Consider the following 15,103-nt stretch of genomic DNA (forward strand, 5'->3'; position numbering starts at 1 on the left):
GTTCCTGAGTAAGGCTGTGCTTCTTCCTATACCACTAAACGTCAACTTGAACTTTAAAAGTACTGGTTCAGTGTCCTTAATGGCTTAGAAACAAAGCCATCATGTGGCAGGCAGCCTCTAAGGTGACCTTAATGACCCCTGCCTCCTTTTCCATACCGTTGTAAAGCCCCTCCCCTGAGTGTAGGCTGGACCATGTGACTGGCTTCTAATAACAGGATGCCACAAAAGTCATCTCTGAAGTTAGGTTTCAGAAAATCTGGCTGTCATCCTGCTCGCCGCCTCTTGTTGGCCCCCTCTCTCAGCTGCCCTGTTGTGTGAGTGGCCATCATGGGGAGACCCACATGGCCAGGGGCCGAGGTCTCCAGTGAGGACCTGAGGCCTTGCATTGCCAAGTGCATGATCTTAGAAGAGGGTCCTCCCCACTCCGGCCTTGCGCTGGAGATGATGGATGCTCCAGACAACACTTTGATTATAGTCCTCTGAGCCAGAGGACTTAGCTAAGCCAGACCTGGATTCCTGCCCCGTAAACTCTGTGAGATAAATTTTTTTAAGCCTCTGTGTTGGGGTCATTTGTTACACAGCAGTCCGTAATCAATACATCTGTGTCCCCTGGGGGTGGGATAGAAGGCACGGAGTGAATGTGGGAGATGTGAGGAGTTGTTTAGAAGTCACCAGGTGTGCCTCTATGAGAAACCAGAGCTGCTGGAAGAAGCACCACGACAGTACCAGGAAGCAAGTCCAGTGGCCACATTCATGGGAAGTCATTCGAGAACAAGTAGGACCTATACGCAGACCCCACCCCCCAATCAGAGCTCCCACGAGTGGCCTCTAAGTCAATCTGGCTACCACTGCCTTCCCCATCCCTGGTCCTATGCTGCCTTGGAGCCTCCACCAGGATCACCATCCAGATTCTATCCTCTTCCCGTCCAAAACGGATCAGCTATGAGCCCAGCAGTGAGGGGACCATTGACGGCTAGGTGCCCCACCTCCTCCTCTTGCCTCCTGCCTCCTCCCTTTTCCTCTGGTACATCATGCCTTTCATCCTTTCCCATCTTTGTTGTCTTGGTTACATGGCCAGACTCCTGATATGCTGCTAGTTTTCATTTTAATGATATGTTCTTGTAAAGCACAATATTTTATTTCAATTGCATGTGTCACTGGATAAATTCCTCCAGCGTGCCTGGCATTTGAGCATCAGCTGACTGAGCACGCTCTATGATTTGGGGTGTTTCTGCAGCACTTTCTTTAATTTTAATGTCTGTGCTTTAATTTATAATCAGGATCATTCTACACAAATGTGTATATATATATATACACACACACACATATGATTCAAAAAAAATGGCACACATGTATCAATAAATCTTGAATTGGTAAAGCTCATTTAAAATCATCTCCTTAAGTCATGTGCACTAGCAATGATCATTTGGAAAATAGAACGACAAATGTTTCCAGGGTGGTATTTTCTGGGGAGCTCAAAGTGTGTTTCAAGAGGACGCCAGGAGGAGAACAAGTCTAAGCCACAGCTCTTGGGGTCCAACTGCCTTGAGAGGGGCTGCAGCAGATGCACCGTTGACAGGATACCACTCTAACCCCACTTGGGTCAGCACTGGTGACCACTTGGGATCCCCGCCCAGAGACCTGCAGGACAGGGGGTGAGCCTCAGGGCTGAGTAGTGAAAAGTATGAAAGGATAAGAAAATAGCACGAGTGGGAACACATTTACACAAAAAGGATGGTTGAGTGAGGGCTTGATGTTGTACAGGAATATAAGATATGCCCAAGAGGATGGCTCAGATAGTAAGAATTCACCTGCAATGCAGGAGACCTGGGTTTGATCCCTGGGTCAGGAAGATCCCCTGGAGAAGGAAATGACAACCCACCCTAGAATTCTTGCCTGGAGAATTCCATGGACAGAGGAGTCTGGTGGGCTATAGTCCATGGGGTCACAAAGAGTTGGGCGTCTAACACACACACACGAGATGCTACTGCCAGCTGAGCTAGTTGCCACGTCTCCCAGGTACAACGTAAATAAAAAGGCCTACAGCCCAGCTGAGGAGACTGAAACGAGGCGGGAGGAGGGCCACAAGGAGTGGACGGAAGGGCACGAGGCAAGGTTGGTTTGAAGGCCAGTCCCAGGACCCCCAGGCTTGAATGACCAGCCATCTCTCTGTCCTTCCTTAGACATGAAGTCAGAGAAAGGAGGGTCCCTGGAACATCTGTTACACTCTTCTGTTTGCAGCACCTCAGCCTCAGCATCCCCCTCACTCAACCCATAGGTTAAGATCTACGTGGGCCTAATACTTGCAAAACCAGGGGTGGGAAATGCAAAAACAGCACGACAACAATGACAACAAAAAGCCAACAACTCCGATGCACTCTTCTCATTATGGAAATTGTCTGGCATTGATACTTCAACATTTCTTCTTCCCTTCTGCATGAGTGACTACCCACAAGCAAAGCAGCCAGCCTCTCTGGTTTGAAAAACTAACAGAGGATGAGACGGTTGGATGGCATCACTGACTCAATGGATGTGAGTTTAAGCAAACTCTGGGAGATGGTGAAGGACAGGGAACCCAGCATGCTGCAGTCCATGGGGCCGCAAAGAGTCAGACATGACTGAGTGACCGAACAACAACAACAACAACATAAGGTTTGGTCAGGGAACTGACCAAACCTTATATCCAGTACACTCAGGTTCTGCTCTGATCGCAGGGCAAGCTGGAGTTTCAACTGTCTCCACTGAATTTTGTGATGCCTCCAGTCATCTAGAGTGCTTTCCATGACATGAGTTTCTTTTTAGTTAACTTACTGTTATTATTATTTTTGTTATTATTATTATTGTTTTTATTTTGTTATTATCGTTGTTATTAGTTATTGTCAATTGATTTATTGATAAATTTCCAGGTGAATATTAAAGAGTTCTCAGATACACTGAGGAAGTTGCAAGGCAGGGGCTGCACACCTCTGATCTGGTGTTGCCCTGTGACTCGAGCACTGCAGAAACACCCACACACGCAGCATCTGTTTCTGAGAGCTTATGTTCAGAATGACACAGCCTCAGGCAAGTCTCCCTCCACCTCTGCTAGTTGCCCTTCTGGATCTGTGTTCAGGGCCTAAGGGTATTCCAGGCAAATCAATTCCAAACAGGCTCAAACAGAAAAAGGCAGATACGTATGATATCATTTATGTGTGAAATCTAAAAAATCTGATACAAATGAATTTATATACGAAACAGACTAAGAGACATAGAAAACAAATATATGGTTACCAAGGAGGAAAGAGAGGGAGGGATAAATTAGGAGTTTGAGATTAACATATACACATTATTATATATTATATATATTATTATATATATATATAATATATATATTATTATATATATATAATATATTAATATATATATTATATATATAATATATATTATATATATAATATATATTATATATATATATATGAAAAGATATAAAATGGGTTAACAACAAGGACTTACTGTATAACACAGGGAACTCTACTCAATATTTTGTAATAACTTGCAAGGGAAAAGAATTTGAAAAAGAAAAGCTAGATATGTATAACAGAACCACTTTACTGTACACCTGAAACTAACACAATATTATAAATCCACTATATGTCAATAAAATAAAAAGTAAAAAAAAAAAAATTCAAACAGGCTCACACAAAAAAATTAGGAAGACTGAATTAAGCTGCATGATAATTCCCAAGAAGAATGACTTTATGTTCTCTACTCCTGTGACTCTCCATGCTGACACACACCCACACAAGAGAGGCTGTGTGTGTGTGCATGCACACACACACACACACACACACACACCTGACTACAAGCCAACAGCAAGGCCAGCCAGGGTTCTGCTTACCCAACGCTGCTTACTCCCAGCGCTCCGCCCCTTGGTGTGTGCAGTTCGACCTAACAAAACACCCAGGAAAGATGCAATCACAAAATGAAAGGAGCAATCACACCTCAAGTGAAAGTTTATGATGTTCTGGTTCACAATGAACATTAGTCTCTCCCACTAATGTCAGGCAGTAATTCACTGCTGAACAGCAGCCATAAAATATGATCACTTAGTGGTAAAAATGCAAGAGACAGAGAAATCGGAGCTGGAATATTTAAGCAAAGAGATCTTGTCCTCCGAGGCAACATTGACCTCATTTCCCCAACTTGGGTCAAAGGTTTTCAGATTTATATCGACACCTTAAAGCAAATCAGAATGGTACTGGCCTTAAGAGTTTAACCTGTAGTTGAAACTGTAACAGCCCATAACTTATTCCTAAATTTCTAGGCACCTCCTGATGACTGGAGCATTTATGTGTCAACACCAGCCATAACACACACACACACACACACACACACACACACACACACACAGATCAGAAAAAATAAAAGACATCCAAATTGGTACTTTCCTCACCTCCTTTCCCCCTGCCTCATGTGATGTGTGCACTAAAGGAGTAAAATTACGGTCATCAGAGACAAGGTTGCCAATGATGGGGACCCATACCTTTCAAACAAAATGGAAAGTCAGTAATTTTCAGGGCAGCCCATGGATAGCTGCCACAGACTAGCTCCTGAACTCCTGAAACTCACAGCAAACTCCCTTACTCTTAGCAAACCCCCTAACCCCCTCCCGCCCAGCCTTCCCACCTTGAGTCCCTTGTCATATGGCAAAGAACCCTGCAAGGCCCTTGATTCACGCGGGAGATTATTACAGGGCTCAGAGAAGCCGGCTCTGTAATTACGGTGGCCGTATGATTTCTATTATCCTGAGCCCCCAGTTTCAGTAGCTCACAAAACTTCCCACTAAATCCTCCTGCAGCCCCACAGCTTTCCACGGCTGGGCCTCTGCCCAAAGAGTGAATGGGGTCCTGATAACCTCTGAGAAAAGCAAGACAGAGTTATGACAGGGGAAGGGGAGTGGTGCTCAGTGAGCCAGAGTGGTGGGAAATTCTATTGTTTAGAAAAAAATAAATAAATGGGCCAGTTTCGCTTTTTATTATTTCAAACAACAGATGCGGCGGCCCAGCTTTCCTTTCCCTATTCAGACTGTCCCCCAGGGCCGGCTGAGTCTGCAGGAGTGTAGCTGGGCTTCAGCAAAACTATTAAAAAGGCCACCGCTCTGAGCTCGTGGAGCAGAAAGTTTGGCTGCCCCCATGGCCTGGCTTTCCCCCAGGAGGGCCACTGGCTCATTCCCCTACACATGACTCTCTGGCCCTACTTCTCAAATGTTTACGCTTCACCAGTGCCACTACAGTTCTGGAAATTAAATGTAATGTCCCAGGTGACTGAAATAGAACCTTGCCCCCACCCCCTGCTCCAAAGTAAAAGATGAGAAATGCCAGTCCACGGTTTATAAAGCCCTAAAGCCCCGGTCAGGTGTGGCCTGTCATGGCCAGCCTGGCTGACCTCGGGGCACACTTCAAGGCAAGGCTCTGCCCACAGCCTGCCCCACAATGGATGTCTGTGTGCACTTGGCCTGCCCGGGGTCCTGGAGGTGTCCTCAGCCCCCACTCACAGAGATGGGCCTCGCGCTGACCCCCATCAGGGGACCGGCTTCCACAGGTGAGAGAGTCAGCCCCCATCAGCCTCTGACCACTCTCTGACCAAGAGCACACATTTATTTGCAAGTCAACCAACTTAGGTTTACCATGCAGCCATGGCCAGGAAACATCTTTTTTCCCCCCCAAGAGAAAATAATTTTCTGTTCTGTTATGCGCAGTGAATTCTCCATGTTTATATCACGGACACCATATACCCACCAGCTCAGAAAATAGCAAAAAAAAAAAAAAAAAATTCTTCTATACGGTCTACTTGGTCTGGCCAGCAAGTGAAAACATCCTCTGGCCCCTGGTAGGAAGTTGAGGGGGTTGGAACCTTCCAGAACATTGAAAGAAGTCACCTCTCCCTTCCAACTGAGATGGGCTTAGTAGAGACAAGACCTAAAGCACTCCCAGTTCCTTCACTTACTTATTTACCCTTTGCTGCTGCTAAGTCACTTCAGTCATGTCCGACTCTGTGCAACCCCTCAACAGTGCTTATTTAACCATCAGAGCAAGCAAAGCAGGTCAACAGACATTTCACTGTGTGACTTGTATATGGGAATGACTTTGGTATTTAGAATCCACTTTGCCAGCAAATCGAACTCGTTGAATCCTCATGAAGAATGAAGTCACCTGAGCAACCAACAGAAACATCTTTTCCCGAAGTCCCTGCTCTAAAGCTCATGGACTTCCCCCCCTTGGCTTATACGGAGGCTTATCAGACATAATTTCAGCAAGTTTGGTTATCTGATTTCCCAGCTCACTGAAAGCTGGAAGCCACAGCTCAGGGAGGAGGCAGGGTGCTGATGTGGACCAGGCAGCATCTGGAAGTGATGAGTGACAAGGTGCCCTAGAGGAAGAGCTGGGAAGGCTGCAACGATCAGACACAACACACCTGCACTTCCCAGCATCCTCCCTGGGTGTCCATGAGCCCTGTCCACTATGTGAGTAGTAATCACAACAAGAAGGCCAAGGCAGCAAGAAAATATTCAGTTGTGTTTAACATAGTCTTCGCAGAAAGGCAGGTGACTAGGAAATATCATTCTTCAAGCTGTAAGGACAAAGGTTAAATTAATCTATTCATTGACATAGAAGGCAGGACACTACAATGAGGAGGGTGATTCCAATGCGTGGTGGGCTGCCTGTATCACTCTCGCCATGTGCCACGGCATTTCACCAACATACGCTTTCTCTTCCAGCCGCTAGCCATGTAACTGCTCCACGCACATCCCCAACCCACACAACACTCCGCTCCCTGCCTCTCCCCCTCCACACTCTCACCCTCCAGCCCCACCACCTGTTCCACAAAGATGCACAATCTGAAGAGAGAAAAACAATGGCTGGAATGGGCTGTCACACCATAGAACAGGATAACAGGTACAATCTCGAGATTTGCGGAGAGCATTTCCCCTTGACCATCAAGCTCATACCGACAAACACAGCAAAGAGAAAAGCAGGCATCAAAACTCGGTCTCAGATAAGGCACCGCCGCTTCATCCACCTGAACCACACAACGTCCAGAAAATTCCAGGGGAAGCCTAAGTAAAACAAGCAGGATCTCCGCATGGCATCATCAGTGTTTCCCAGGAGAAAGGGTCAAGTATGATTATCGGCCAACAGAAAACAGGACCTACTTCCTTGAGTTTTAGAAAGGCTTTGATCCAAGCAAGAAGGGTACTCTGGGGGACCAGCCCCAACCCACTGAGAGTCCAAGCCAAGGCAGGTGACAGAGTACTTCTGCATAGATGGGGACGTGAAACACAGTGGATGGGCCAAGGTCACCCAGTACCACTGAAGCCAGCAAGCTTCTGGAGAATGAGGAGGCAAGCTCATGTCCCCGGATCACACAGTTCAACTCCACCTGAAGGCAGTTCTGTGCTCCCACAGCATCCATGGTTTCCTCGTCCCACAATCTGGCTCTTAGCCCCAATAGCAATTCCAGTGGGTACTATATACTTTCCTCCATCTGTTCCCTAAATGGATTCCAGATGGATGCACAAACCAGAAAGGCTGAAAAGGGAGGAACAGGCACATCCCTTGCCTCTGGTCCATCCTTCCCAACATCCATGCCTAATAAGGGTCTTGCCTTAGGGCATAAGCCCAAGTTGGACAGAACACACCATTTAGACTAGGAGCCTGGAGACGCACACCTCTCAGGAGCACACCAGCCCACGAAAGAGGTGGAGCCATACACTCACCCAGTGTGAGTCCCACAACAATATTCCATGTGAAAGCAGAGAAGGGACAAGAATACCACTGTCGACCTCAAAACAGCAAGACACCTCCTTCGTGCAAACCTGTATCACTCACCAACCAGGCCCGGGGTAGTAAGAGAACACAAGCCAACATCCGTCCCGCTGGGGACAGGCTGTCCACACAATCACCGAAATGACTACCCCCTGTCCTACCTTCTTCAGCTTGCCACTTTTGGTGCCCACGAAGGCCAGAGAGTGATTCTTGTAGACGTAAGCGATGACAGAAGTCATGCGGTCCCTGTCCTCTGTGAAGACGGGGATGCCACGCACCATCTCTGATACGCCCAGGGGGGCGTTCATATCCAGGCCACAGAAGTTGTCATCAATGGTTAAGAGCTGAAAAGGAAGAGGGAGAAGAATTAGAAGCGAGCAGCTGGGCAACTCGAGGAGATACTGAGTCAGGGAACTCTGGAGCTAGGAGAATCCTTAGAGATGAATCACCTGGTATAAATCTCTGCTTTATCACATGAAAAACTCAGCTCCAAAGAAACTAGGTTGCCTGTCAATAGTCATCTAGGTAGATTGCAGAAAGTCACATGGCAGAAAGTCACAGATCCCTGGAGTCGTCTTTCTACCACGCTCTGCAGCCTCTCTGCCCCACCTCCAACTGTTCCAGGTACCATCTTGACAGCCCATCATCACCATGACTTGGGAAAGCACTGGCCACCACTCACGTGCAGGGGACCCAGACATCCCTGATAGGGAGTGAGTGGGGCAAGGTCTCCATATCTACACACTTACTGTTGAGCAGACACACAGATCAGGACACAAAGGTGTGGAACAGAGAAATAGGAATGTTAATATGTGTACGCCAACACCATGGCAGAGACGTGTATGGACAATTGGTTGGGGAAAGGAGCAATGGGAGGAGTGGAAAGTTTGTGGCTGAATTCAGCCGGGCCGCAGGTTCCTCCCTATGTCCCATCCCAGTCTCCTTTTTCTTTCACAGCATAGTGAAGAAGGGCAGCCCTGACACTGTCAGACTCTCCCCAGCGTTTCCCAAAATGCCTTCCATGGAACACAGGCCCCACAAGATTTTCCACCATAAACGGGTTCCTTGGGCAAATGATTTGGGGCAATGTCCTGAAACCCAGTACATTCTAACATCATGTAAGATATTCCTAATTGTTACCAAAAAAGGTCTGAAAAGTCTTTTTAGGAAGAAATAGCTTTAAAATTCTCTCAGCATTTTTTCCAAACAATTTATTTCCTAAACCATTTTTTCACAGGAACACCTCTTAGCATCCCTTAAAGAGGACATTCCTGGGATTCCCAGGTACCCTGTGGGAAACAGGGACCCAACTCTGGCTTCTGATTCCAAGACAATTTCAGGAGTCAGGAACCAACAAGTAAAGCCATTTCTGCACCCTACCCTACCCCCGGTGTTTTAGCTGAGTCTCTCCCTGTTTTATTCCAGCCTCCCAGATCCCCATGTAAGCAGAGGGTCACAGCTAGGGAGTCCTCCTAGGGAGTGGTGAAGACCTCGACAATGGGTTCACACAGCAGCTGAGCAGCTTCCCAAGCATACACCTTGGCACAGCCTCCCCCCGCTCCCTGGGCCTACCATTCCGTGACAGCAAAATAGCAATACTGGCTCATCCTGAGACCAAGGTGACACAACAGGTGTGAAGGCGCTGGCTAAACGGGAGCCCTCAGGGTACAGTGTTTCTTCGGGGTCATTTTCCTGATGGAAATCCTGCTCAGAACAGCCTTCGGGGGGGAAGGGTGCAGCAGGGAGTGGCGCTTGCGTGCCCCCAGCCAGAGCATAGCTCTCTGAGGACACCACCCTCAGAGTCTGAGCCAAAGCATCAGAGTAATTGCAGCATGGAAGGAGAGGAACAGAGGGAGGGTCCCACAGGGCCTGCAGACCCTGGGGGGCTGGGGTGTAGGGAGCAGATGCCAGGACCCGTGGAACGGAAGCCTAATTGGCGAACACCTTCCACAAGTGAAGGCTGGAGTGGATTCCTGAGCACCTTGGGCAACAGGGAAGGAGAGTGTGTGCTCCTCCAGCCCTGGCCGAGCCCTCCCCTGGGCCCCATTAACAGCAAGATTAGAGCTGGAGCCAGAGAAGCCAGGAAGGGGCTGGACTCTGTGGTAATCAGGAGCTGGGCACGCCTGCCCTGTCCCCTGCCAGTCCACAAATACCCACGAATGAGCTCTGGCCACCTCTCCAGCACTTATTCATTAGACAGCAGCTTCATTCTTACCAGGGAAAGAGATTAGGGTCTGCTGCATGGGAATGTATGCGGTGGGCACCCCGTGAACAGACCCCAAAGCCTCGGACAGGGCCATAGCCTCTGGGATCCCTTCTGGCCCATTATGAAGATACCAGATCCGTTTTGCACAGATGTCCTCATGGGGTGCCTGACTTGTAAAGTGAGACTGGTGATCCACTGGATTCCAGGGGCTGGCTATGAGCTCAAGGATGGCACCGTATTTTAGGCATGTTTGTACCCTTAGCTCAGAGAAGGCAATGGCACCCCACTCCAGTACTCTTGACTGGAAAATCCCATGAACGGAGGAGCCTGGTGGGCTGCAGTCCATGGGGTCGCTAAGAGTCGGACACGACTGAGCAACTTCACTTTCACTTTTCACTTTCATGCATTGGAGAAGGAAATGGCAACCCACTCCAGTGTTCTTGCCTGGAGAATCCCAGGGACGGGGGAGCCTGGTGGGTTGCCGTCTATGGGGTCGCACAGAGTCGGACACGACTAAAGTGACTTACCAGCAGCAGCAGCAGCAGCAGCAGTACCCTTAGCTCTGTTCCTGGTTCATAATATGTTAAGACATATATATTAAATGGAAAATGCATGGATGAATTGATGGATGACTAAATGAAGACCTGAGTCTCAAAATAGCTAACACTATTTTGGAACTAGAGTCAGAAAGCCTAGGTTAGAATCCCAGCTCCACCACTTAGTGCTGTGTGACCTTGGGCAAGTTATTTAACTTCTGTGTGCCCCAGGTTTTCATGGGTAGTATAGGGATAATAATAATAATAGCATATACTTCCAAGTTCTGTAGAGAGGATTCAATGGCTAATTCATGTAGAACAATGTCTGGCCCTTAGTAAGTGCTAAGAGAGTGTCGGGTTTCCCAGGTGGCTCAATGGTAAAGAATCCACCTGCCAATGCAAGCGACCTGAGTTCGATTCCCGGGTTGAGAAGATGCCCTGGAGAAGGAAATGGCAACCCGGTCCAGTATTCTTGCCTGAAAAATCCCAAAGACAGAGGGGCCTGGTGGGCTGCAACCCATGGGGTCTCGAAAGAGTGGGATACAACTCAGCAACTGAACAGCAAAAACAAACAAGAGAGTGGTTAGCTCTGGTTCCTGTTGATTATCCTTGTGTGTATGTGAAAGCCCCTCAGTCGTGTCCGACTCTTTGTGACCCCATGGACTATACAGTTCATGGAATTCTCCAAGCCAGAATACTGAAGTGGGAAGCCTTTCCCTTCTCCAGCGGATCTTCCCAACCCAGGGATTGACTCCAGGTCATCCATAGACAATTCAAATAACCTTTGTGAGTCTTAGATCTTTGGGGAAATTCATGATACCTGTCTCAGAGACGTGTGATCAAGATTAAAGGCACTAAGGTTATCAAGATGAAAGAGCAAAGGTGGTTCTTCCTAAAAATCTATCAGGCCATTGAGGCTGAATAAAGGAGAAATAGTCTTAGGTCCAGAAGGGTTAGGGCTGGGTGTGTGTGTTAGTCCCTCAGGCACGTCCGACTCTTTGAGATCTGAGAGAATCTTGCCCGGAGAATCCCATGGACTGTAGCCCGCCAGGCTCCTCTGTCCATGGAAATCTCCAGGCAAGAATACTGGAGTGGTGTGCCATTCCCTTCTCCAGGGGATCTTCCCAACCCAGGGATCAAACCAGGGTCTCCCGCATTGCAGGCAGATTCTTTACTGTCTGAGCCACCAAGGAAGCCCTGGTTAGAGTTAGGGCCGCTCCTTAGAAATGCAAATTCTGGTCACCCCCACCCCAGATCTACTGAATCAGAAACTCTGGAGCTGGGGCTCAGAGATCTGCATCTTAACCCCTTCCAGATGATTTAGTAAGAAGCACCATCCCAGGTCATCACGGGGGTCTCTTCCTGGCTGAGGGTGCCACAGACTAGGCCCAGGAGAGAACGCCATGTGACAAGCATAACTACCGGAGCAGGACCCACTAGACCTGGAGGCAGAGGGGCCCCGTGGCCACCTCCCCGAGCCGAGCAGCGGTGGTGAAGGTGGCGTGGGGAGCCAGAGCTGACACTCCGAATTACAATCTAATAGCTTACCGCGCTTACCTCGCACTCAGCGGCAAAGGTTACCGTGCAATTACGTGTCGCTACATACAAATGACAGAGCAGTTACGGTTACTTTACCAATTACAGGGAAATTGCTCCCACTCTGCAGACAGACTGGCACTCTGAAAAGCTCTATCATCTCCACAGAAAGGGGATTTTAAGTGCTGCCAGCATCCTTCCTGCTCAGTCTCCCCAGGCTGCAGGGCAGAGCTGCAGAGCAGCCACCCAGGGACCCCAGCAGTTTCTGGTGGTCTCTGCAGAGACCCTCTGAGAAGGGCTGAAGAAGGAGTAGACCTGGGAGACAGTGGGCATCACCCTCCGACCCCTGCCCCACCACCACCCTCATAACCTGGGCCAATCCATCCTGAAGCCCTCCAGTGATGAGGCCTTGGGTGGGGACCTGATTCTGAAATCACTCTTCATCCTGGCTAGCATGGCCCCCGGCCTGGTTCCAGATGCATCCCTCTTGCCGGGTGGAACTGTTTTAGCCCCGCCCTTAGTCACCCCACCTTTGCAGAAACCCCAGATCAAGTCCTTATTATGGAAAGATCAGAACTGAACCAGAGCTCAGTGGTCCAAAAGCAGTGCTAATGAGATAAAGGTCACCAGGTCCATGCCCCTGTGGGCCAATTAGCTCAGCTCTGGGACCTGGTCTCTTCCATAGCCATAGGCTTCCCCTTTCACCCCAGATGTCCACTGTTTACAAATATCCCAGACTGATCCAAAGGAGGCTGACCAGGTGAGCCTGCGGGGATGGGCGAATCCTCCACCTGGGGATACAGCTGCCAACCGCTCTGAGCTGGCAGCCACCGTTTCTGAACCCAGGAAGGAAAAATACAAAGTCAGACCTGGTCCTCCCATTGCTCATGGTAGCTCCTGGCCTAGCAGAGAGAGGAATCCTTCCATCTGGAAGCAAACCCATTCTCCAGCTCTCTCTGAAGACAAAAGTAGCATCCAGCCTCGAGCCATCTAGTCCTGAGCACCCCGCACCCACCCCCAAAGCTAGGAGGCTGGACCATTATGGGGAAGAAGGCATCTGAGACCTTCCCAAGCTCACCCACTGGGGGGCCTTCAGTTGGGCCTTTTTCCATCCAACTTTTGGTCTCTTGGGCTACTGGAGCTCTCCGTTGCCACTAGAGGACACTGAGGCACTAAATGAAGACAGCCGTATTTATTGTTCCTCACTGATTACTTTGCTTAAGAGTGTTTAGGAGGATCTACTAGGCACCATGCAGCCGGTGAGGACCTAACAATAGAAAGATGGCTTGGAGGACCTGCAGCCCAGGTCCATGACTAGACAAGGCCATGTATGCCCAGCTTCAGTTGTGCACTGGGGCTGGAGGGACAGAGGGTGGGACCATGACTGCTGAGGGGGGCAGTAAGGCTTCAAGGAAGAGGCAACACGGGGGGTCAATTGTGGGTTCTCCATCCAGGACAGGGCATGGCCATGCTTTCACACATTGTACAATTTCAGAGGAAATTGACCCCAGAGCTTAGAACTGAACAGCCCCATTTTACAGAAGAGAAAAATGGAGGCTTAGAGAGTGAATTGACCTCTCGTGTTCTATCAAGGTACTGAGAAATAGATACCAGAACCCCAAATTCCCAGTCTGGAGGGGAAAAAAAAGTGGTACTACATAGAGGCTTCCTCTAGGGTGCTGGAGGGTGGCGCCAAAGGGACCAGGATCAGGGACCTGGTCTCTCAACATGCAGGATGGGACAGGCTGCTGGAGGGACAGGCCTGACTTCTTTTGCTACCATCCAGGAAAAGCGTCCTGCCCGTCTGTGATCTCTGGGAGAAACCAAACCTCCTGTCTGGATGAGGCCCTTGGCCAGTCATCAGAGTGGGCTTCCTCCTTTCCTGGGCCAACCTGTCCCTAAGGAGAGGGAAAGCTGAAGTTTAGAAAAGGAACACAAGTTAGGAAAAAAAGAGGTGCCTATTGACGTGGAAGAGTAAAGGTCTTTAGATTCTTCATGCTCAGGGGCCCCAAACATGTACCCACTAATTAATTACACTTACACACACACACACACACACACACACACACACACATATACTGGGAGCTGACCAGAGTAGAGCTCCACAGGAAACAGGGACTAGGTGAATTACACATGTGGGATTCCTTTATAAAGGGAGATATTGATCAGGTAAGTACAGTAGCTCATGTCTAAATACAGACTCTAGCTGTATATCTCTGCAGTGCAGGAGGGTAATGATCCCCACTTATTGGGGCCAGATCTCAAATAGAACCGCTGACCCCATGCATTCATAGATGTGCCAGGCTCTGATGCCCACAGCATATCTATCCCTGGAGGTGACTCTGTGTGCCCTCTGACAGCAGGCAGGGAGGGAAGCAGGGAGAGTCCTCAGGGGGGCAGGAACCTCATGGGGAGGCTCTGGTTGGCTTAAGGTTACTCTCATTAGAAAGCTTGTTTCACCATAAAATATTCCCATGTGCCTTGAGCACTCATTTCTAAAACAAAGAGATCTAAAAACTCAGACAATATCGCCCTACGATTGCTTACTGTTTTTCATAACCTTTCCTCTTTTTCATACTTTCTAACCCTCTCCGAAGCTCTGCCCAGGGCCCAGGCTGATCCCAGGCAGTCAAACTCACTTCAGAGCCAGAGAAACCCCAGTAGAGGCAAAGGTTGGCCCCACACCTCGGCCGTGAGCCCAGATGTCAAGAAAAGAGCATGAAGGAGACGTCATCCACTTAGTTACTAACACATTATCTCAGAACAGCTCTTTATTGTGTCTTTTTCAATGAGATTGAAGAAGTGAATGTGCAGAGAGAGAGAGAGGAAGCCAGCAGACCGCAGTCACAGTAACCTGGTTAGACCAACACGTTATCGAAGGGGCTTTGTGAAAAGTGTCTTGGGGTTGGAAAAAGAACCCAATGAATCACACCAAGATTCCCAATGAGCTATGTGCCCCGTTTCTAAGCATCTCACAGAGATGGGTACCAAAACACGGGTCGTCTAAGTGGCCATTCACT

At 48.8% G+C, this 15,103-nt stretch overlaps 1 protein-coding gene across 3 annotated transcripts in view; it reads right to left on the minus strand.

Moving 5' to 3' along the window:
* PLXNA4 (plexin A4) overlaps positions 1–15,103 on the minus strand; it is a 481,037-nt gene that overhangs the window by 381,200 nt on the left and 84,734 nt on the right. For all 3 annotated transcript variants that reach the window (XM_006047726.4, XM_025291543.3, XM_025291544.3), the window contains one exon: positions 7,967–8,149. In XM_006047726.4, coding sequence (XP_006047788.2) covers positions 7,967–8,149 — 183 coding nt within the window. The remainder of the gene's footprint in view (positions 1–7,966; positions 8,150–15,103) is intronic.

Source organism: Bubalus bubalis, chromosome 8, assembly GCF_019923935.1.
Source record: "Bubalus bubalis isolate 160015118507 breed Murrah chromosome 8, NDDB_SH_1, whole genome shotgun sequence".
NCBI lineage: Eukaryota > Metazoa > Chordata > Mammalia > Artiodactyla > Bovidae > Bubalus > Bubalus bubalis.